This window comes from Dryobates pubescens, chromosome 15, assembly GCF_014839835.1.
Source record: "Dryobates pubescens isolate bDryPub1 chromosome 15, bDryPub1.pri, whole genome shotgun sequence".
Taxonomy (NCBI): Eukaryota; Metazoa; Chordata; class Aves; order Piciformes; family Picidae; genus Dryobates; species Dryobates pubescens.
The window spans coordinates 17822717-17845069 of record NC_071626.1 but is presented as its reverse complement, the minus strand read 5'-3'; the positions used below and the strand labels follow the sequence as shown (position 1 = coordinate 17845069).

At 55.6% G+C, this 22353-nt stretch overlaps 3 protein-coding genes and 1 non-coding gene across 7 annotated transcripts; 3 read left to right on the top strand and 1 right to left on the bottom strand.

Annotated features, from left to right (window-relative positions):
- The first annotated feature begins 163 nt into the window (after nt 1-163).
- On the top strand, nt 164-223 carry LOC128897889 (U7 small nuclear RNA). The gene has a single exon (XR_008462627.1). It is a non-coding gene; the product is annotated as a U7 small nuclear RNA (small nuclear RNA).
- A 101-nt stretch (nt 224-324) lies between these two features.
- C15H12orf57 (chromosome 15 C12orf57 homolog) lies at nt 325-1008 on the top strand. The gene is made up of 3 exons (XM_009899672.2): nt 325-388; nt 471-647; nt 726-1008. Exons 1-3 carry the CDS (start codon nt 340-342, stop codon nt 872-874), a joined length of 375 nt encoding a protein of 124 aa, XP_009897974.2. The 5' UTR covers nt 325-339; the 3' UTR covers nt 875-1008.
- A 627-nt stretch (nt 1009-1635) lies between these two features.
- PTPN6 (protein tyrosine phosphatase non-receptor type 6) lies at nt 1636-15247 on the top strand. Of its 4 annotated transcripts, none has more exons than XM_009899617.2 (16): nt 1636-2051; nt 2220-2317; nt 5461-5583; nt 5888-6082; nt 8728-8950; nt 9990-10106; nt 10268-10381; nt 10786-10882; nt 11258-11337; nt 11429-11578; nt 11698-11829; nt 12079-12233; nt 12496-12563; nt 12959-13110; nt 14384-14478; nt 14562-15247. In XM_009899617.2, exons 1-16 carry the CDS (start codon nt 2046-2048, stop codon nt 14665-14667), a joined length of 1911 nt encoding a protein of 636 aa, XP_009897919.2. In that variant the 5' UTR covers nt 1636-2045; the 3' UTR covers nt 14668-15247. The 4 variants fall into 4 exon arrangements, with proteins under 4 accessions (XP_009897919.2, XP_054023669.1, XP_054023670.1 ...); XM_054167694.1 differs by having other exon boundaries at nt 1637-2051; nt 2217-2317; XM_009899618.2 differs by lacking the exons at nt 1636-2051; nt 2220-2317 and adding an exon at nt 5012-5225.
- An 868-nt stretch (nt 15248-16115) lies between these two features.
- On the bottom strand, nt 16116-22321 carry PHB2 (prohibitin 2). The gene is made up of 9 exons (XM_054167714.1): nt 22148-22321; nt 21984-22068; nt 21811-21890; nt 21523-21707; nt 19286-19415; nt 18726-18829; nt 18272-18349; nt 17679-17755; nt 16116-16681 (listed from the first exon to the last, which is right to left on the bottom strand). Exons 1-9 carry the CDS (start codon nt 22272-22274, stop codon nt 16648-16650), a joined length of 900 nt encoding a protein of 299 aa, XP_054023689.1. The 5' UTR covers nt 22275-22321; the 3' UTR covers nt 16116-16647.
- Nucleotides 22322-22353: the final 32 nt, after the last annotated feature.

The window sequence follows — 22353 nt, the reverse complement described above, 5'->3', positions numbered from 1 at the left end:
GAGCCCGCCGCGGCTAGCGACGCGGGGCGCAAGAATCGGGCGGGACGGCTGCGGCAGAGGGCCGGGGATAGAGGCAGGAGATAGCTGGGGCCGAGAGTAGGCCTCGCCGTTACCGCGGAGTAGGAAGGCGCGGGTGGGGGCCGGCGCGGGCGGGCGGCGCCGACAGTGATTTCAGCTCTTTTAGTATTTGTCCAGCAGGTTTCCCGCCGCGCGGGAAGCCTCACGAAGCGGTGCAATGACAGTGAGGGGCTGCGGGGCGCATGCGTCCCGTGGGGTGTCATGGAGGCGGTGCTGGGAGGCTTGGAGCGCGTCTGAGCGCTGCCCGCTGCGTAGGCTGCCATGGCGGCGTGTGCGCAGGCGGCGGCCCTCAGCACCGAGCAGGCCAAGGGTGAGTGCGGGCGGCCAGCGGGAGCGGGGCACGGCCGGCAGAGCTGGGGAGCTGATGGCTTGGTGGTGATGCTGTTCCGCAGCCGTGCTGGCCGAGGTGATCAAGGCCTTTGGGTCGCCCGAGAACGCGCAGCGCATGGACGAGGCTCGGGATAACGCCTGCAACGACATGGGCAAGATGCTGCAGTTTCTGCTGCCGGTGGCCACGCAGATCCAGCAGGACGTGATCAAAGCCTACGGCTTCAGCAACGACGGCGAGGGTAGGGAGCTGCGGGCCGTGGGGGGAGCGGCGGTGCCGCCACAGCGCAGCCTTCCCACCTTTTGTCTTTGGTTTGCAGGGGTGCTGAAGTTCGCTCGGCTGATCAAGTCCTACGAGTCGCAGGACCCAGAGATCGCCAGCATGTCGGGCAAGCTGAAGGCCCTGTTCCTGCCGCCCATGACACTGCCCTCGCACGGGGCCAGCACAGGTGGAGTTGCCACCTCCTGAGCCTGTGGAGCTCTCCTGCCCCACCACCAGGTCACGCAGTTCTGGCTGCTGGTGGCCCCCGTCCAAGGTGTGGGCTCTATCAGCCCCGGCAATTGGAGCCCTTCAAGCAAGGGACTCTTCCGCGGTGCTTTGTGCCTGCCTATGTGTCCCCTCGTGAATAAAGAACGTCTTGAAAATGGCCTCGTTCCGCTAACGACCGTGAGCTGGGCTGTGCTCCTCAGGCGCGGGTGCTTACCCCTGCAGCAGAGGCAGTGAGACCAGTGCCTGCCTCGTGTCTGGTGGAGCCTGTGCTGGCATTTGGAGGGGCCCAGCATGCACCGGGTGCTGCAAAAGGCAGCAGTGTAAAGCCCCAGGACTGGGTGTTGGAAGGCTTTTTAGCATTTCAGAGCTGCTCGGCCCTGTCGTAAGAGCAAGCCTTTACAAATGTGCTGTTTGAAACACCCTGCCTGGTGTGTCCCCAAAGAGCCAGGTGCTGCTCAGCAAGAGCAGGCTGGGTGCAGCTCGCTCACTTCTGCCACCTGTGGCTGTTTTCTGTGCTATTAGCTGTAATGAACAAGGCAGCGAAGAGATGCTGTGGGGCTTGGGCTTGCCCCATTTGCCCGCAGCTGGAACTGGAGCAACGTAAGATTGTGTATTTGGGAACTGAAGAGGGACAAATCTAGTGGAGCACGGTGATTTGTGCTCCTGGCTCGATTCAAACGGGGGCATAAGACATGCCTGCTTTGTAGCCTCTTGTTTTGTGTTCCTGCTGCCTTTGGGAGCATTGAGGTCTTTGGGAAGGACAATGGGAGCCAGGGTGTCAGGGCTGGGGTTGAAGAAGGCAGGCCTGGGAGAGTCGAGGGCTGTGAGCCAGGTGCGAGAGAGGTGCATCCGGGTCTGCCCTCGATGCCTTTCGGTTACAAAACAGGCAGGAACGCAGCCAGTGAGAGCCTGAGTTCAGTGGATAGAGGCAGGAAGAACAGTCTGTCCCTCCCGGCTCTACCTCTCCCAGACTGGCCTTGGCATTCCCCCACCCCTCTAATTATTCATTAACCACAACCCAGGAAATGCTTTGCAAACAGTGAAAATGAAGCCTTCCACCTGAGGCTTGGAGTTTGCCTGACTTGGAGCCATCTTCTCCTTAGTCTGCTTAGGAACAGGTGGAGTTTGGAACTGTGCCTGCTTGGATCAGATGCAGGTAAGTTAAGGGAGGTGCTGCCAGCTGCTCCTCCAGAGCCCTGGCACTCACTGCCACAAGCATCCAGAGGTGTAAGTCCACCCCTCCTCTGTCAAGGCCTTTGATCTCTCTGCCAAGCACGCCTCAAGATTCTGGATAATCCTAATGTTGCCTTATTTTCTTCAGTAGGACACCCTGGTTAAGGGCTGTGGTTTTTCCTCCACCAGCTGCTGTCAGTCCCCCATTGGTGGGGATCTGAGAGTCAAGATCCTGATGCCATCCTGTGGGTGAGTGCTGTGAATGCCAGGAAAAGAAAACAAGGGTTGCTGGTGAGAGAGAGAAAAATGCTGGCAGTGGGAATGGGGCATGGAAGGGAAATCTCCACCTGGTAGCAGGAGCTACAGGACAGAGGGAGGAGTGGAGTTCAGGGTATTCAGATTGTTACTGGTGCTCTGTCTCAAGAAGTTCTTTACTGTGGGGGTGGTGGAACACTGGAACAGGTTGCCCAGGGAGGTGTTGAAGGCCCCATCCATGGAGACATTCATAGTCAGACTTGATGGGGCTCTGAGCAGGCTGATTTAGGCTGACTGCAGGGGGGTTGGACTGGATGAGCTCTAGAGGTCCCTGCTAACCCAGTGCATTCTATGACTCTCTGGAGAGCAAAGCACGGTTTGCAGTGCCCCATCCACTGCAGGGACTCTGCTGGCTCTGCAGTGCCTCTGAATGGCTTTGTACAGAGGTCAGGTGGCAGAGCCCTTAAATCCTGGTTGATTGTTCACTCACCAAAGTCTTTCAAGCCCTTTGTAGGACTACAAACAGAAAACCGTCACCATCAGTCCGGGGGTGCGCTGGTCTGCAGGCTGCAGTGGCATGGTGTGAGGCAATGGGATCCACACTGGCATTACAGGGAGAAAGACCTTGGCATTCTGGTAGACAGCAAGTTCTTTATGGGACAGCAATGTGCCCCTGTGGCTGTGAGAGCCAATGGTATCCTGGGGGGCATCAAGAGAAGCATGTCAAGGGAGGTTCTTCTCCCCCTCTATTCTGCCCTGGTGAGAGTACTCTGCACCTGCAGTACTGTGACCAGCTTTGGGCTCCCCAGTTCAAGAGAGACACAGATCTGCTGGAGAGAGTCCAGTGGAGGCTATGAGGATGACTGGGGGACTTGAACACCTCTGCTATGAGGAAAGACTGAGAGAGCTGGGGCTGTTTAGTCTGGAGAAGAGAAGGCTGAGAGGAAACCATTTCAAAGCCTATAAATATCTTAGGGGTGGGTGTCAAGCGGAAGGGGCCAGGCTCTTTTTGGTGGTGTCCAGTGATAGGATGAGGAACAACAGGTACAAGCTGGAACACAGGAGGTTCCACCTCACCACCAGATCATCCAGACCACACTCCCTCAGTTTTGCTGTGAGGGTGCTGTGGGAGATGGTGTCAGAGGCTTTCCTGAGATCAGGATAAACCACAGCTGCTGCACTGCTGTCATCCAACCACCCGGTGATGTCCTCATCAAACCCAGTCTTATTTTGAAGCTGGGGATTCTCTCCTGGGACCTGAAGTTGCTGTCATTTCTTCCCTACCACTTTTCTGTGCAGTGCTAGACTGGGGCAGTCTTTAGGTGCAGTATTGGAGGAGCAGCTTGTGCAGTTTTGTGTCTAAGCTGTTCCCCTCAGCCCTAGGCCTCTGTGCCTTTAAAGTCTCACTTTTCAACAGCAGTTTTCAAGCAGTGCAGCCTGTAGCTCCCCACATCCCAGCTCATCACCCCTGTGAAACTAGAAGTGTTTCAGAGGGGGGTGGGTTGCCTTTCTAGCAATGAAGTTTAGCTTCCCACATCTCTGCTCTACTTCCCTCTGCTGTTGGTTCCTGTCCTGGCCATAGTTTTGTCTTGGCTGCTGCTAGCAGCCTGTTCAGCTTTTTGCAGGATGCCCCAGTCCTGGCTGTGCAGGGAAGCCTGCTGATACTTGAGCAAGTCTCTTGCTGCCCACCCCATCACACAGGGTAGCTGAGATGGCCCCAGGGAAGTCAGGCTGCTTTGCCAGCTGGATTCACCTCCTTGGCCAGTGCTTTGCTTGAGTTCTTTCCTGAGGCCTGCAGACTTTGAAACCAGTGCTGTGGAACAGGGCAGTCCTGGGCTGCCTGCAGCTGGAGATAGCTGTGTAACTGGAATTGGTTAGTTCTCCTTGGTGTCTAGTTGTCCAGGTTGATAGCTTTGGCCTCAGTTTGCTCTGCTGGGATCTTGAAGGTCCTAGGATAAGCTCTCTTGGTGCTGTGTGGGCCTGCTGTAGATAGCAGCTGTTGGCCATGCTCTCTGCCTGCCTTGCTCTAACACCACCTCTCCCCCATACCCATCCCTTTCAAGCTACCACTGCCTGTATATCAACCACATCAGAGTGCCAGCCTGCAGCTCTGGATTTTCCCCTGTGGCTGTACAGGGCACAGGGGATGTTTCCCTTCAGGAGGGTCCCTCAGGGAGCCCTGTATGGAGGTTTCAGCTGGGTGGCTGAGGGCAGCCTGGCAGTCAAGTTGTGTGGCTGGGCAGCCATAAACCACAGTAGGGTGCATCAGTGCCCAGTGTATGCTCACTCGTGCTGCCTGCTGCAGCCTTGCAGGTGTGGGGGTGACACCAGGCACCTGCTGTCCCCCTGCCACCACAGCAAGGGCTTGAGAATGAGGAGCACTCGTGTCGCTCTCCAGCCTTCTGGGGAGCAAGAGGAACAGAGGACACAGAGCCCTGCACCTTGTGAGCATGGCTGGGACCCATGGCTTGTGGAGTCAGCCCTGGTGTGAAAAGAAGACCAAGACCTGAGGAGGGGTGGGGAGGGCAGGCACAAAAGGAGAAGCAGAAGTGTATGCAAAGCAGCTTGGGGCAGTGGGGTTGATGGCTCAGAGCGCTTCCTGTTCCTGGAGCCGTGGTGCCTTGCGCCTGCCTGTGCCCAACGGCGCTGCGCAGAGACGCACATCCAGGCTTGTGTCCTCAGGCAGAGGGATGGAGAGGACCTGGATGGACTGACAGTAGATGCCTGGAGAGATACATGGCCAGCTCCCAAGAGGTGCAGAGGGCTTGGCATTGGGTGCTGCAGCACAGACCTCAGACTTCCCTTTTCCTGTCAGCACAAACTGCTCTGCCCTCTGCATTTTCTGAGGTGCTTTGGTGGTAGTCACTTGGTGCCCTCTTCTTTCACCCTCCACCATGGTGAGGTAAGAGAGGCTGAGAAGAGTGTGTGTGTATGTGTGTGCAAGGAGAGAGACCAGGCAAGTAGGACAGAGAAGAGAGGGGATCATCCTGGAAGGCTCAACTCGATGGAAACCTTCCATAAGTTTCCATCAAGGGATACTGCTGCTGTGGTATTCCTCAGGCTGCTGACTGGGGACCATGCTTCACTGTGCCTGGCCTTTTTCATTCATTTGGTCTTGTTTTTCTCCCCTCTGCTAGGTGGTTTCACCGTGACCTGAGTGGGCTGGAGGCTGAAGCTTTACTGAAGGGGCGAGGTGTCCACGGGAGCTTTCTGGCCAGACCCAGTCGGAGGAACCAGGGGGACTTTTCCCTTTCAGTCCGGTCAGTAACCTCAGCCCTACCTTCTGTCTTCCCAGGGTTACATGTACAGGCTGCTTAGATCCTCACATGTCCTGTGCCATCTTCTTCATCCTGCTTTATGCCTTTGAATTCTTTCCAAGTTGTGAAAGGACCTGAGCTTCCCAGCGTCTCCTAGGCCCTCCCTCAGGCTGCTCCAGGAGCATGTCTCTGCACTCACCTCCTTGCACTGCAATGGTTTGCTCCAGGTGCTTGGCAGGAGGTAACACAGAACACGTTCTGCCTTTTTCCCAGCTACCTCCCTGATGCTCTGTGCATCATCCCACAGGGTTGGTGACCAGGTCACCCACATTCGCATCCAGAACACTGGGGACTTCTATGACCTCTATGGAGGGGAGAAGTTTGCCACCCTGTCGGAGCTGGTGGAGTACTACACACAGCAGCAGGGCTCGCTGCAGGACAAAGATGGGACCATCATCGACTTGAGATACCCACTCAACTGTTCTGACCCCACTGCTGAGAGGTACAGAGACAGCAAAGCAGCTGATGTGCCTGTGAGGAGACCTCCCCTGCATTTCATGGCCTTCTTTCCGCCCTACCTGCATTCCCAGGGCAACCCCTGCAAACAGTGTCTCCTGCCTCCTGCAGCCTTCTGTGCTTCCAACCCCAGGAGCAGCTGGACCTACCTTGCCCTATCCCAGCAGACCTGAAAATAGGGCTCAGTTTTCACTTCTGATTGCCTGTTGCCTTTGCTGCTGCTGCTAAACTGTTGCTAAAAGCAAAGGTTGTGGTGCTAGCTGTAGGTCTGCAGAGGCCCCTAGAATGACATGCTATGCTGAAGCCTTCCGTCTTGCCCCAAACCTCCTTGGTTATTCTGGGCCTGTGTGACTCAGAGCTGAGGGCAGGACCAGGTTCCCCTGCTATTCCTAGCCTCCTTTCTGTCCCTGCTTTGCATAAGTCTCTTGCCACCAAGTTCCTAAATCAAGCCAGGTGGGCTTGCCCTTGCATTGTGCTCTCAGGCTCTTCGATGCAGCTCAGGGAGCCGTTGTGCCTTGCTTTGGGATGAACAGGGCCTCCTCGGGCACCTGGAGACAGGAAGCAAAGTGTCTGGGTACCCCTCTGCTCACTGGGGTCAGGCTGCAGAGGGGCCAGCATCTGCCCACCCACTGTGCTTTCCACTGGAGGCCGCTGGGTTGTGGCCTTGCAGTTTCCTCCCTTCCTCCCTGCGGTTGGAAACTTCTCCCCCCCCGGCCCAGGCTCTTGCAAAAGCTCCTCTCCCTCCCCAAACGATTTTCCATCACGTGGCTTTGTAGAGCTGGGCTCTAGGGGCGGGGAAGCGAAGGAGGAAATGAGACCCATTAACCCCTTCCTACCTGTGAAGAGGAGGCCCAGAGTCCTCTGATGAGCAGGAGGGCTCAGCCAGTCCCAGGGGGCACATGATGGCTGAACTCTTTTATAGGAGGAGGTCCAGATAATGCACCAGAAACTGCTTCTTGCAGGGTGTGAGGTGAGGGATCAGCAGAGGTTGCTCACCAAGGCATGGTGACTGTCTGCCATGTTTTGCTGTTACAGTGGTTCCTAGGTGTTGTAGAGGTTGGAAGAAACCTTTAGGGTCATCAAGTCCAAGCATTCTCTGTCTCTACCAAGGCTGGTGCTAAACTATGTCCCTCAGCACCACATCTCTGCCTTTTGAACACCTCCAGGGATGGGGATTCATGTGTTGCTCTGGCCAGGTGCAGGGGCAAATGCACTCCTCAGCTGCTCCTGTGACTGGGGCATGGTCTGGACTCCTTTTCAGTTCTTGGGAGCAGATGACTCTAGCAACGGGAAGGTCACCGTAAACCCCAGCACCACCCTGGGCCTCTGTTAGCTCCTTTATGGGCAGCAGACCTCCCACAGTTCTAACCACAGTGGCTTGGCTACTGAACACCAGCCTGACCTTGATGGCAGCATCTGGAGCGATGTGCAGAGCATGGGAACAGGGAAGGGGCAGTGCAAGCAGGTCTGATGCAACACCTCCCTGCTTTTGAAATGCTGTTCTCCAGGGGAGGTGGCCAAAACAGCTGTCTCCAGCTGCTGAGGCAGCTTTGTGGGAGCTGCAGTAGGTGCTGCCTTCATCTGGCACAGCAAGTGTGCTGCAAAGGCCCCTGGACACAGAGCCCAGCAGGTGGCTCCAGCTGGAGATGGGAATGCCCCAGGAGCAGAGGTGTCTGTTTGAAACAGGCCCATTAGCGCTAGAGACACCCAAATTCCCTTCCTGACACCAAGCTTGGAAGCAGCAAAGGCCCAGAGCAAGAATACTAGAGTTGTGGTGGCCCTGAGCTGAGTTCACACCCAGTAAAGCCTCCACTGGAAGATGAGGCCTTGGGTGAGCATTTCCCAGTGCCCAGAGCACCTCATAGCTCAACATTCTGTAGTCTGGAGCTCTAGCTCCTGCTTCCACATGGTGCTGCAGTGAGCATGGCTCTTCCACATCTCTGCTTGGCAGCTCAGCTGTGCTTCCCAGGACTTTCTCATGTGGTCAAGAGAGACTGTGAAGCTTGGGACAGGCATGAGGAACTTGAAGATCTACACAGAGACAGCCTGGGTCACATCTGGAGTTTCTGCAGGGCCAGAAGAGGTCAGGGCTGTCCCATCTTCATCCTGCTCCTGATGGCCATCACTTGCATCCACACTGCTCAGTGCAGTGAGGTCTCACCACCCAGGCACACAAACACACAGAGGAGCCTTTGGAGGTTGGAAGGGGCTTGGCAGCAGCTGTGCCATTTGCACCATGCTTGTGTCCCTCTGCTTCCTGGGTCCAGTCCTGCAGCAATGCTGAGAGCACTTGGGTCAAATGGGGATGCTCCTCACCTAGTGCTGAGAGGAGAGAAGGAGGGTCAGACAACTGGATCACACTTGGTGCTTTCCTACCATGTCCTCTGGTACCAGCCTTCTGCTCACTGGGTCCCTTCTACCACAACCCCACCCCTTGCCCTTTCCTTTTCCTGCCATCTCTCCTCTTCCCATCACATGCTTTCCCCAAGATCCTGCTCTTCCTTTGCTTTCCTCCCCTCTCTCTTCCTCCCTCACTCTTCCCCAGTGCTGCTGTCCTTCACTCATCATCTCAAGGGCATCCACTTGCCTGCAGCTGCATCTCTCCTCTGCTCCTCTCTTGTTTTTTCTTAGGTGGTACCATGGGCACCTCTCAGGCCCTGCAGCTGAGTCACTGCTCCAGGCCAAAGCCACCCCTTGGACTTTCTTGGTGCGGGAGAGCCTCAGCAAGCCTGGAGATTTTGTCTTGTCCATCCTCACTGACCAGCTGAAACCTGGGTCTGATGCTCCACCAGCTGGGGCAAGCAATGCTGCTGGGGCCCTGCTCAAAGTCACACACATCAAGATCATGTGTGAGGTGAGCAGCTGGGAGAGAAAGGGGGGGGAGTGGTCTCTGTTGATCATGTCCTCCAACCAAGGGCCCTGGCATCTTGGTTACTACCAGCAGGCTTTCTCAGTTTGGATCAGAGTGCTGCCACCTTGCAGATTCCAGCCTGGCTGACCCTGGGCAGTGCTGGGTGGTCAGTCATGGGAGGGAGGGACTCAGTGTGACCAAGAGTTGCAGTAAAGGGAGTTTGTGGTGACAGAGAGAGGAGGATTCACAATCTAACTGTGAGCTCTTGGAGGAGCGACACCGCAAGGCCTTCATACCGAGTCTGACAGAGGTTATCAACAGGACTGTCACAAGCTGCAAGTTGTTTAGTCTGGAGAAAAGGAGGCTGAGGGGAGGCCACATCACTCTCTACAAATCCCTGAAAGGAGGTTGGAGTGAGGTGGGGGTTTGGTCTCTTCTCCCTAGTAAGATTGATAGGAGGAAAGGAAATGGCCTCAAGTTTTCCCAGGGGAGGCTTAGGTTGGGTATGAGATGAAACTTCCTGACTGACAGGGTTATCAAAGCCTGGCACAGGCTGCCCAGGGAGGTGGTTGAATCCCCATGCCTGGAGGTGTTTAAAAGAGGCAGAGCTGTGGTGCTGAGGGACAAGGTTTAGCCCCAGCCTTGGCAGAGTTAGAGAATGGTTGACTCAATGACCTCAATGATCTCTTCTGGCTGGAGCGATTCTATGAGTCCAAGTTATCCCATTTCTTCCATGTGGGATGATGCAGCAAGCAGAGGGATATTTCAAGCATAGAAAGAAACTGCCCTCAAATGAGAGCTGAGGGCAAAATACCTTCTGTGGGCCTCCATCTGCTGAGGAACTAGTTCCCCATGGCATGAACTTGGTGCTCTCAGGGCAGATGACTACTGGGCCTCTGTGCCAGGGGGTGTGCATTTCTAGGTGGCACGGAGCAGTGCCTATGGCTTTGCAGCCAGCAGAGCCTTCTCCCTGAGCACAGTCAGCCCTGTCTGTAGCAGTGTCACAGGTGGGACCTGACACCCTCCTCTCCTCTCCTCTCAGAATGAACGCTACACTGTGGGAGGTGCCGAGGTGTTTGACAGCTTGGCAGACCTGGTGGAGCACTTCAAGAAGACCGGCATTGAGGAGCTGTCAGGCTCCTTTGTCTACCTGAAGCAGGTAAATCCCATTTCCTCTGTTTCTTAGGAATTCTTTGGAGGGATACTCTCTGTTTCTCCCTTGTGTCCTGCTGCTCCTTCGCTCCAAGGCACGTAGAGGAGACTTTGCTGTCCAGCAGCGCTTCTCTTTCCTATCGACCCATTGTGTTGTCCCATCCCCAGCCCTACTATGCCACCAGGTTAAATGCAGCTGACATTGAGAACAGAGTGCAGGAACTGAACAAGAAGAGTCTATCTGAGGAGACATCCAAGGCTGGATTCTGGGAGGAATTTGATGTAAGAAACTGCCTGGGGACATTATTCTGCCTATTTGGGAAGTCCTTGTGCAGCACCTCTTTCTCCATCCTTGATTTGTTCCTGGACACAGACTTCTCAGGTGCCTTGTAAATTCTTGTCCCTTTATCTCTGAAAGAAGTCTCGTTTTGGAAGCTGTTCCTCTCAGGAGTGTCACCCTTGAGTGACCCCAGGGGGGCAGAAATGTGCTTCCTCGTGGTGGGGGGAACGAGACACCAGCACAGTAAGGGTGTGGACCTTTGACTTTTCAAGTCTAGGTTTGCTTTCCACTTTCCTGCTCCCCCACAAGCACTCCCACGTGTCCCCAGTCACCACTGCTCCTCAGAGTGCCCACCTGCCCTGTCACACACTGACCTTGCCAGGACTGTGCTCTCTTCTTGCTTCAGAGTCTGCAGAAACAGGAAGCCAAGCAGCTCTTTGACCGCCACGAGGGTCAGAGACCTGAAAACAAGAGCAAGAACCGATACAAGAACATCTTGCCCTGTGAGTCTTCTCCACTATAAAAACATAGACACAGACAGGCAGCAAAGACCCTGTCCAAGTCATCCCTGGCCCTGCCTCAGCCTGCTCTGTCCTCCAGAGTGGGTTACAAGGTGTGCAGCATTGAGGATTTAAGAGCTGATGAGTGAAGCTGTAGCCTTTTCCTGTCCTTGAAGGAAGGAGGGTTGCATTAGACTCATTACTTCTGATGGTCCATGGTAGTGGTACAGAGGTGGGAGGATGGGGTGAGGTTGGTCTGACCCCAGAGAAGGAGAGGTGAAAATACGAGGTGTGCTGCGTGCACTGGGTGGCATGGGTGAGGTGGCACGGGGCAGTGGCAGTGTGTCTCATTGCTCTGTTCTTTCATTGCATCCCCAGTTGATCACTCCAGGGTCATCCTCCAAGGAAGGGACCCAAGCATACCTGGATCTGACTACATCAATGCCAACTATGTCAAGGTAAGGCTCTTGAGAGGTGGCTGCACGCCCTGAAAGGGGGGAGGCCTGCCTGTTCCTGCAGGCCTCCTGACTCGTCCCTGTCCCTGCTCAGAACAACCTGATCAGTCCAGACGAGTGCACCAAGACCTACATTGCTAGCCAGGGCTGCCTGGATGCCACAGTCAATGACTTCTGGCAGATGGTGTGGCAGGAGAACACGCGGGTTATCGTCATGACTACACGGGAGGTGGAAAAGGGACGAGTAAGTAGCGGCTTGGAGGTGTCTGGGGGCTGCCTTCTTCTCCCTTTCAACTATTGCTCTGCTTTTCTTCTCCTCCCTGCCTTCTCCTGGTCCTCACCCCACCCTCTCTGCCCACACAGAGCAAGTGTGTGCCCTACTGGCCCGAGGTGGGCAGCACCAAGGAGTACGGCCCCTACCTGGTGGAGAACGCCGGGGAGCACAACGCGCTGGAGTACAAACTGCGGCACCTCTGCGTGTGCCCCAGGGACAACGTGAGTGTGCCAGGCTGGGGCTCCAGCACCCACTGCCACAGGGGCTGCCAGCTGCTGCAGCCTCCACTGATGCTGCTCTTGGAGCACTCTTGGATTTGCTGTTCCCACGTGCTCTCAGTAGGAATCACACTGGCAGGATCACCAAGGAGTGTGTAGGAGACAGATTCCCTCTGGCTCTGGCCCCAGCTCTCCCTGGGCCAGGGCCAGGCCAGGGCTGCAGCTTTACCAAGGGTGTTTTGTGATTCTCAGGGCAAGGCTCTGCGTGACATCTGGCACTACCAGTACCTGAGCTGGCCTGACCATGGTGTGCCCAGCGAGCCTGGGGGCGTGCTCAGCTTCCTTGACCAGATCAACCAGAAGCAGGAGAGCATCCCAGATGCAGGGCCCATCCTTGTGCACTGCAGGTTGGTACAGGGGCTGGCATTTGAAACCCTTCTCCATTCCTTACCTAGGGTGGGGTATAGAACTTCTGCCTTACAGCAGGACTTGTGAGTGATGCAGAGGCCATCCCCAGTCTTTGCTTTTCCCTCTCGGATGCCCCCCTCCCAAACCCTGTCTGTTGCATCTGTGACTGCCTTGTGGCCTTGCTGAAGAGCTGCTGCAGGTGCCACATCCCTGCCAGCAGCAGCTGCACTGGTTTCAGGGTCTGTGTTGCTCTTCTTGCAGCGCTGGGATTGGCCGCACAGGGACCATCATTGTCATTGATATGATAGTGGAAACCATCTCCACCAAGGGTAAGAGCACCCCAAGGCACCTCAGAGCGAGCTGGCCTGCTCACTAAGGCTGTGCCCTTGAAGTTTAGCTGAAAAGGGATGAACACTGTCAGGTAGCAGTGGAAGAGATCCCTCCACAGCCCTGAGATGGCTGTGCTCTGCTTGCTGTGTGGCAGCTGCTGGATCTCTGTGCACCACATCCACTCACTGTGGCTTCAGCCTCCCCTGAGCTTGGGCTCTGTCCAGAGACAGACTTGAGACAGGCTGAGCATGAGGGAGGTTGAGGAAGTCCATATGAGAGTGAAGAGTATGGAGGGGGGTGGAAATGTCTTGTCTGACTGTGACTGTTTTTGGTGCAGAACTGGGAGAGTGAGGCAGTGAACATGTCCATAAGCTTTTGTGGTGCCCCTTGCTAGGGCTGGACTGTGACATTGACATCCAGAAGACTATCCAGATGGTGAGGGCCCAGCGCTCAGGGATGGTGCAGACAGAGGCCCAGTACAAGTTCATCTACATGGCCATCTGCCAGTTCATAGAAACCACCAAGAGAAAGCTGGAAATCATCCAGGTGAGCAGGGGAGACTTTTGGTTCTGTCCTGGGAGGCTAGGCCCTGTGTGGTGCTGGTTCTGAGCCCCACTGCTGTTTCCCAAGCTGTAAGCTGTCACCAGGACCTGACTCCCTGTTCCACTCTTTAAAATTCAGGGGACAACATTCAGTTCCAGGACCAACCAACCCCTCCTGAACTGCTAACCAGCAGTGAGTTCTAATGCAGTTATCTCAGCCATGGTCTGTAGAACATCTCCACCAGGAACTCTTCTGTTACAAGCTGAACCTAGGACAGGCAAAGACTTTGCCATCTCCTTTGTCTTTCCCCTCCTGGTTCTGCAGTTGCAAGATGTCCTCCTGCTAGACACCGAGTGGCATCTTTTCTCTCTCCTTATGCAGCCTCTGGCAGCATCCAGTAGCTGCTGCTGTTTAAGGTTCTTTAGCCAAGATGTGGCATACTCAGGCATTGCAGTGCCTCCAGAGATTTGTTGGTCCAGTTAACCCCTCCACAAGGATGCATCTACAAGCAGCATCCTTGCTGCTCACCTGGGTCAGCAGCGGGCAGCATGCGCTCACCAGAGTGGCCTGGGTTGGAAGGCACCTCAGAGATCATCTACTGCAACCTCCTGCCATGGGCAGGGACACCTCTCAGCTAGACTGAAGGCCTCATTCAAGCTGGCCTTGAACAACCCCAGGGAGGATGCATCCACCCCCCGCCAGGAAAGCTATTCTAGAGTGCCACCACTCTGAAGAACTCCTTCCCAAGATCCAGTCTAACCCTGCTCTCCTTCAGCTTCAACCCATTCCCTCTTGTCTCTAGACACCCTCATGAAGTAGGTCCCTCTGCAGCCTTCCTGTAGGATCCCTTCAAGTACTGGAAGGCAGCTCAAAGGTCTCCCTGGAGCCTTCTCTTCTCCAGGCTGAACAACCCCAGCTCCCTCAGCCTATTCTCGTAACAGAGGTGCTCCAACCCTTGGATTGTTTCTGTAGCTGGACTCACTCCAGTGAGACACTGTGTCCTCTCTCCCAACAGCTGGGGACACCAGACCTGGAGGCAGGACTGGAGATGGGGTCTCAGCAAAGGGGCAGAATCCCCTCTTGCCCTGCTGGCCACACTCCTCTTGATGCAGCCCAGCACACAGCTGCCCTCTGGGTTGCATGAGGGCACTGCTGGCTCATGATCCCGAGGACCTCAGCAATCCACCAGCCTTCCCTGAGACCCTAGCATGAAGCATGACCCCTCACTGCTGCTCCCAGACCAGGCTGTCCTCAGCTTTGCCTCTGTCTCCTGCAGGCTCAGAAAGGCAGGCCAGGGGAGTCCGAGTACGGGAACATCACCTACCCCCCCGCGCGCGGCGGGCACGCCAAGGCCGCGCGCAAGCCCTCCAAGTAAGCACTCCCCCAGAGCACAGCCCTGCCTCTGCCTAGCTCCCCAAACCTGCTTCCTCTTGCTCATTTCCCTGTTTTTCCAGGCAGAAAGAGGAGGCAACAATTTATGAGAACCTGGGGAAGAAGGAGAAGGTGCAGAAGCAGCGCTCCTCGGAGAAGAAGCTGAAAGGGTCACTGAAGAAGAAATAAACCTTCACTGCAGGTAGCACAGTGGGGGTCTGAACCTGAGCTGCAGGCATGGAGAGCACACTCAGGCTGGTTGGTCTCATTCCTTGCTGGACTAGAACTAGGCCTTCCCCTTCTTCCAGTGCCCTGACCCAGTCTGCTTTCCATCTGCAGTGACGTTGTCCCTTTGTCCCCTGCCTGTGCAGGCCAGCGAAGCCTCTTGCTGCCCCTTCCTCACTCATCACAGGACAAACCAATGCCCCTCTTTATCTTGCTGAGATCTGGGGCCCAAACACCACTGCTGTGTCAGCTTCAGGGGACTACCTGAGCTCTGCCCACTGCTGGCAGTTCTGCCTGGCAGCATCCTCTGAGACCTCAGCTTTTCACATAGGGACATTTTGGCTCCTTTCAGCTCAGCTCCTCTGCAAGTCAAGATGAAACTTCCTCTTTCCTTAATCCTAACCCTCTGCACTACATCCCCTCCTCTCATGAGCCTGCAGCTGGCTGCTGTAAGTACCCCAGAAGCTGGTGTCATGGCTGTGGTTTCTCATTTGTAAATAAACTGAGGCCTGGTTGAGGGCCAAGTCCCACCAGGTTTTTGTTCCCCAATCTCTCCTGGTGTGTAGCAGGTCTTGGAAGCAGGGCTGGTGAGAAGCGGCTGAGGGAACTGGGGCTGGTTAGTCTGGAGAAAGGGAGGCTGAGGGGAGACCTTGTTGCTCTCTACAGCTCCCTGCAAGGAGGTTGGACTGAGGCTGGGGATTAGTCTCTTAGTAACTAAAGACAGGAATGGCTCAGGTTGGAAGGGACCTCAGAGATGACCTACTCCAACCTTCCCCCCTCAGCTAGACTTGGCTGCTCAGCCTGGCCTTGAACACCCTCAGGGAGGGGGCAGTGATTCTCAGTCTACTCTCCACTTCACTTGCAGCCCTGCAAAGGCTTACAAGGATGGCTCTAGCTTGGATTTCATCACTTTCTGCAGCATAGAGCTGTCACCAGTGACGGTGGCTCCTTGCTGGGAGGCCTGAGCACTGGTAGTGGTAAGGTAAAGCTGAGCACAGGAAGTCAGGTGTGACAAACCCAGGTGCAGGCTTTTGTAGTTCAGTTTTGGCACTCAGAGAGGTCCCTTGTGCCCCCAAGGCAGCTGTTTGTGGTGGTCACCAAACTCAGCTCAGGGTGAGTAGTAAGGGCTGCTTCAGTTGTGTAGTGCCTGCCTGTTCCTGCCTAGGCATTGCTGGGTGAAAAGCAAACTTCACCTCTCTGCAGCAGGTACCCAGTTGATTGTTTCACCTTTCTGAGCTCAGGGCAGTGCCAGCCCTTTCTGAGGCCCTCCAGAGAGGGGCAAATGTTAATTTTGCAGAACAGTTGCAGTCTGAGTGCTGGGCTGGGAGCCAGGCAGGCACAGGGCTGTCACCCACCACCCTCCCCCTCCCCAAAGCCCTTCCCTCAGGCACCAAGCAGACCCAGACAGGCTGTAAAGTTGGTGGGGTTTAATTTTACAAATGTTTTAAAGACTCACTGAGCAGACAGTGACAGAAAGATGTTCCAGCAGCAGCAGGCACCCACTGAATGACATTGCCCTGAAGTCAGTCCCAGCTTCACTTGGGATCAAGAGTGAAAGAGTAACAAAATTGACTAGAAAAGAAAGAGGCTGGTACTGATGGCAGCACAACTCCCTCAGCTGCCCCAAAAGAATTCTGATTTGACCCTAGAGAACTCTAAAATTAATGAATTCATTACTCTAGCCATGGGGGTTAGTATCAGTTAAGTCCCCTCCCCACCTCCACAAATGCAACTGGCTAAGTGAAGAAGGATTTACAATGGCCACGAGGCAGAGCCCAGCCTCAGAACTGGGTCACCAGAGAGCAGAGCCATGGGAACTCAATCTGGCTACTGGATTAGCAAATTCAGAGTCAGGGCAAACAATGCTGAAGGAGGGAGATCAAAGCTCCTCACTCAGATCCTCTGCTAGGCAGCGCTGCCAGTTCCAGGAAGCTTTAGCTTCATTCATTTCTTCCCTTGTTTGAGTAGCAGACTGTCACTGCAAGGAGACAGAAGCCAGGCATTAGTCCAGGCAGCACAAGCAAAGCTGAACCAGATCCTCACTACAGACTTGTGGCTGTGAGGTGGCACAGCAGAGGACCTGGACTTCCACATCCTCCCTCTTTGGTACTTTTTTGCCAAAGCCCCTTAAAGCCTTCTGGGATGAATAAAGCAGAACCTGGCTGGAGCTCAGGAATCCTTATTTTACAGTCAGCCTCCACAGAGGAGAAACCATCTCTGGTTCCTTTCTGGCTTCTAAGCAATGCCATCTCTTAGCAGCCTGCTGTGAGCTCAGCTGGCACTGCCTTGTCCAGTAAACACTGCACAGATGAGGCAAAGCCACCAAACTCCTGCCAGCTCCCAAGGCAGGAAATGGGGTTTGCTAGCATGAGCTGGAAAGCTTTTGGGTAGTAACAAAAGCATCTTTTCCTAGAGCTCCCCACTAGCAGTGCAGAGTCCTGGGACCATCTACCTGCCTCTCAGAGCTAAGTGCAGGACAGGCCAGAAGGTGCTCCTCAGCTACTCCTGCCTTCCTCATGCAAGATTCTCATGGGCTGTGCAGAGTGCTCCAACTGCCAACCATCTCCTACCGGATGCAGATGTTTGTGTGCTCCTTCTGAGGAAGGCCCCAAGCTTCCCACCTCAAGTGGGCACTGAGGCAGAGAGGAAATAGAGTTCCTATGTCCAGAAAGGCCCAAGCCAGAACCATGCCAGGCATCAGGCAGATGTCACCACCCTGCTTCCAAGTGCTAGCAAAAGGATCACAATGAGCAGTGCCTTACCTTCCTCTGTGTGGCAGGAGAGGCAGTGAGGGGGAGAGAAAAACAAGAGAAATTATTAACAAAAATGTCCATTTCCACAGTAAGACTGCTCCCTGCTTAGGCTGTGTGCCCTGGCACCAGGCTCCTCTCAGAGGAAACATCCTGACACAGCTCAAGGAAGGGACCAGCTTGACAGGTAGGGAGCAGATGAATGCAGGCCCCTGGCCCCTTTACCTGGTGAAGCCCTCATCCTGCAGGTTCAGTACCAAGTTGTCTGCTGTGAGGTACACACGGTTCTGAGAGCCAGCAATCTGCAAGAGGCATCACAGAGGAGTCAGGGCACAGGGAGGAACAGCACTACTGGGAACCCTTCTCCACTGCCAGTTTCAGTTCAGATCCTGGTTCAGTCCATGCAGTTCCCCCCGACAAACCTGTCCCTCCCTGACCTCCCACCCCAGTGCCATCAGACTTCCTTACAGCCATGCTCACTCTGTCCCTGGCAAGGATCTTTGCTCCCACCCCTCCCTGTTCCCCTTCCTCAGCCTGCAGCAGACCAAGAGCTTTCGGTGGCTGCAGCTGGGAGTGGGTGATGGACTCTGCTGTGGATCCAGCCGTGTCAGTGAGGGCACAGGCTCCTGGCTTCACCTCCAGCAGCTGATCACTGCTCCGGCTGGGCAGGAGCAAAGCTCAGCACAGGGCAGGTCACATTCGCCTTAGGTTCATCACGTGGCCCCGGGGCTGGGGGGACGGCAGGGGCCGCGGGGGGCGTGGCAGGGGCCGCAGGGGGCGGGGGGGAGGGGAGGGGCAGCAGGGCCGGCAGGGCTCACCGTTTTGGAGATGTTTTGAGCAGCTCGGATCTTGCGCAGCTTGATGTAGCCTGGGTTCCTGCTGAGGGCTTCACCCAGGTGCAGGCAGGCACACGTTAAGGAAGAACCTGCTGACACAAGCCCCCTGCCCTTAAAGAGTTCCTAATCCATGCCATCCAATATCTCAGGGGAAAAGCCACCTCTGTCCCCTGAGCCTCGGGGAGGGTTGTTCTCACCTCCCCAGCCGTGCCACACTGAGGCTACAGGCACATGCAAGCAGCAGAAGTGAAACCTTGCAACAGGGAGTGAAGGCTCCTGGCCTGGACCCTCAGGCAGACCTCACTCCAGCCAAGGCAAACAGATGACAGTGACCTCATTCAAGCTATTACCTGCTTCCAGTCTCCTAAGCATGAGCCCAATGTGGCAGATCCACTGACTATCAACTATGTCCCACAAAGGCCCCAAAGCAGGATATCATCTTGGCAGCTGTGGCTTCCCCTTCGGCCTGAACAATCTTCTGCTTCTGTTCCTGCTTGGCCTTCTCCACCAGAAACTGTGCACGCTGTGCTTCCTGCTGGGCTGCAGAGAGAACACCAAAAGCATTGGAAGCAGATCTTCAGAGCCTTTCACCAGATCACTCCAGCTGAAGTCTAGGGGAGGCTCTGCTTCCAGAAGGGCTGTCAGTGTCCTGGGGCTGTCCTGACAGGTGTGAGGCCTACCTGAGGGTAGTTTATCTCTTCCTAAACAAAACCAACAGCATCCAGACCCACATAATCCCCACAGACAGAGTCCCAGGCTGAAGAGGACCTCCAGCCCTGGGCTTTCAGTCTGTCTGTAGGTCTATCCCATCAGCTATACCCCAAGGGCCTCAGACACTACTGTAAAATCAGGTGTTTTGTTCCACTGCTGAGGAGGCTGAGACATAGAAGTGTCCTGCACCAGCGTGACAGCAGTGACACTGACCCACTTCCACTCCCCTGTTCCATAACTCAGGGAGAAGGCAACCCACTCTGTTCAGGCATAGGCTGAACTCACCCACTTGCTTGGCCTCCACAGCTGCAGTGTATTCACGGCTGAAGCTCAGCTCTGTGATGGCCACATCGTCCAGGATGAGGCTGAAGTCCTTGGCTCGCTCCGTCAGCTCTCGCCTGATGAGCAGGGACACCTGAAACACAAGCAGCAAAGGGCCTGCTGACCACAGCCTGCTCCTCACTGCCTGTGCACAGCTGAGGCACAACTGCTCCCCACTGCTCATTCACACACCACCACAGAATGTGAGGGCTTGCAAGGGACCTCCAGAGACCATCCAGTCCAAGCCCCCTGCCACAGCAGCATCACCTAGGGCAGGTCACACAGCAACACATCCAGGTGGGTTTGGAATGTCCCACAGGAAGATTCCACAAGCTCTCTGGGCAGCCTGCTCCAGGGCTCTGGCACCCTCACAGGGAAAAGTTTCCCCTTCTGTTCACATGGAACCTCTGCTCCAGCTTGCACCCATTGCCCCTTGTCCTAGGACATCCCTGAGCAGAGCCTGGCTCCATCCTCCCCACACTGCCCTGCACATCTTGATCAACATGAATGAGGTCACCCCTCAGGCTGCTCTGCTCCAGGCTAAAGAGCCCCAGCTCCCTCAGCCTTTCCTCAGCAGGGAGATGTTCCACTGCCTTCAGCATCTTTGGGGCTCTGTGCTGGACTCTCTCAAGCAGTTCCCTAACGTCCTTCTTGACCTGAGGCACCCAGAACTGGACACAGTATTACAGACGTGGCCTCACAGGGGCAGAGTAAAGAGGCAGCAGAACCTCTCTGGACCTACTCACCACCCCCTGTCTAATCCACCCCAGGATGCCCTTGGCCTTCTTGGCCACCAGGGCACATTGCTGGCTCATGGGCATCCTTCTGTCCACCAGGACCCCCAGGACCCTTTCCCCAGAGCTGCTCTCAACCAGGTCAGTCCCAAACCTCCACTGGTCCACAAGGCTCTCTTTCCCAGATGCTACTCCTGGCCTTGCTAGATTTCATTCAATTTCTCCCTGCCAGCTTCTCCAGCCTGGCCCAAGAGAGGCATTACCTAAACATGAACACCACCTGTGAGCCTGCTGCCTCTCAGCATTGCTGCACCCCACACTTTCAATGCCACATTACAACACACCTAAAGTTACTGCTATACAGCTAAAGCTGCAAAAACAAAAGCCCTTCTGGAAAGCCTTCTCTGCCATCCTACCACTTCCACTCCCCACACATTTTGGCAGCATTTCTTTACCCACCTTGCATTTGCCACTGCTTGCACTTTGTCAGTCCCATTATATTTGCTTTTGGATGCTCTTAACCTTTTCAATCACACCTCCCATCTCTCCATTGCTGCAGCTATTGGTGCAGCCTGGCTATTCCACTTGTGTCAGTCTCTTTGGAGAGCTGTTGGTGGTAGATGTTTTATTCTACTTTTAAACTACCAGCACCTTCCTGCAATCAGGCTGACAAGCCCTGCACTGAATATGGACTTACACAGAAATTACTGCTGCAGTGTCTGCCACATGCCTGACCAGCCAGCAACTGCTTTTGCTTGATTGCAGCTGTTCCTAAGGAGAAATCTAAAACAGTGCCAGGAACCTTTGCTGTGTGAATGGCAGTGCACAACTATGAGAAGGGAAACTTTGTTTTCCCCTGATGACCAACACTTTCAGTAGATGTCACTGTTACCTGCAGACCACAGTGCAAATCAGCTCTTCCCCCCTCATCACTACTTTATGGTGGAGTTCTACACCCTCTACACACAGCACCATGAAATGTTAGTGCTTGGAAGGGACCTCCAAACATCATCCAGTCCAATCCCCCTGCCAGAGCAGCATCACCTAGGGCAGGTCACACAGGAACACATCCAGGTGGGTTTGCAATGTCTCCAGAGCAGGAGACTCCACGACCTCTCTGGCAGCCTGCTCCAGGGCTCTGGCACCCTCACAATGAAAAAGTTTCTCCTTCCGTTCCTGTGGAACCTGCTCTGCTCCAGCTTGCACACATTGCCCCTTGTCCTGTCATTGGACATCACTGAGCACAGCCTGGCTCCAGTTAACCCAGATTTCCTCCCAGAACCCTGCAACAGAGTGTTCAGATCTACACTGGAATCAAAGTGCAAGAAGAACACAAATTCCCATCCTTTCTTTGGATGCACGGTGCACCAGCCCAATATATTCATCCTTTATCTGTTACAACGTTCCCCCCCACCACAGTTTAGCTGCTTCTCAACCAGCTGAGCACAGGTCTCCAGAAAAGCCTACCTGGGCTCTCTGGGTGATGAGCTGCGACGCGTTAAACTTGGCCACCACGCTCTTGAGCACTTCGTTAACAATGGAAGGCAGCACCCGCTCCTCATAGTCCAGGCCCAGGCGCTGGTACATGCTGGGCAGCTCCGCAGCGTTGGGGCGTGTGAGGACGCGCAGCGAAATGTTCACCATCTGCAAGTCTGAGGAGGGGAGAGCGAGATGGGCAGGGCCCGCGCTGCTGCCGGACTCCTGCCCCCGGGCGCCACATGGGCCTCACGCCCCGGCCTGCGGGGCCGCTCTCACCTTTGGAGCCGGTGGGGGAGGAGATTTTGCGCGGCCTGGCTCGAATGTCGTAGATGATGGGGTACTGGAACCAGGGGATCCTGCGAAGGGCGGGAGGCGCGTTACGACGCGGGAACCCGCGGCGCCGGGCGGCTGGCCCCGCAGCGGCTCGGGGCACGGGAAGGGGGCCCTACCTGAAGTGCAGCCCCTCGGCGAGGATGGTGTCCTGCTGGACGCCGCCGATGCGGTTGAAGAAGATGGCCCGCTGGCCACCTTCCACTGCGGGGGAAAGGAAGGCGGTCAGAGCAGGAGGCAGAACCGGGCGCGGGACGGGGAGATGGCTCAGGGGGCGACTCACCGATGAAGACAGATTCGCGGACGCCATAGGCCAGGGCGCCGGCGCCCAGCAGCAGCTTGAGGGCAGTGCCCACGCCGCGCGGCCCGGCAGGCAGCCGCCCTGCCAGGTCCTTCAGGTTCTGCGCCATGGCCGCGCCGCGCTCCCCGCCGGGAAGGACACCGGAACCTGCCGAGGCCAAAGTGCTCCGGCGGGAAACCGCGGCGGGG

Bases quoted from the DNA above. Each gene is read 5' to 3' on its own strand.
- C15H12orf57 (XM_009899672.2), top strand. From the start codon at position 340: ATGGCGGCGTGTGCGCAGGCGGCGGCCCTCAGCACCGAGCAGGCCAAG. The intron at 389-470 runs GTGAGTGCGGGC...GCTGTTCCGCAG, and splicing joins CAGCACCGAGCAGGCCAAGG to CCGTGCTGGCCGAGGTGATC. The intron at 648-725 runs GTAGGGAGCTGC...TTTGGTTTGCAG, and splicing joins CTTCAGCAACGACGGCGAGG to GGGTGCTGAAGTTCGCTCGG.
- PTPN6 (XM_009899617.2), top strand. The intron at 10,883-11,257 runs GTGAGTCTTCTC...TTGCATCCCCAG, and splicing joins ATACAAGAACATCTTGCCCT to TTGATCACTCCAGGGTCATC. The intron at 12,564-12,958 runs GTAAGAGCACCC...GCCCCTTGCTAG, and splicing joins GGAAACCATCTCCACCAAGG to GGCTGGACTGTGACATTGAC.
- PHB2 (XM_054167714.1), bottom strand. From the start codon at position 22,274: ATGGCGCAGAACCTGAAGGACCTGGCAGGGCGGCTGCCTGCCGGGCCG. The intron at 21,891-21,983 runs GTAGGGCCCCCT...CGCCCTTCGCAG, and splicing joins GCCGAGGGGCTGCACTTCAG to GATCCCCTGGTTCCAGTACC. The intron at 18,830-19,285 runs GTGAGTTCAGCC...TTCTCTCTGCAG, and splicing joins TGTGGAGGCCAAGCAAGTGG to CCCAGCAGGAAGCACAGCGT.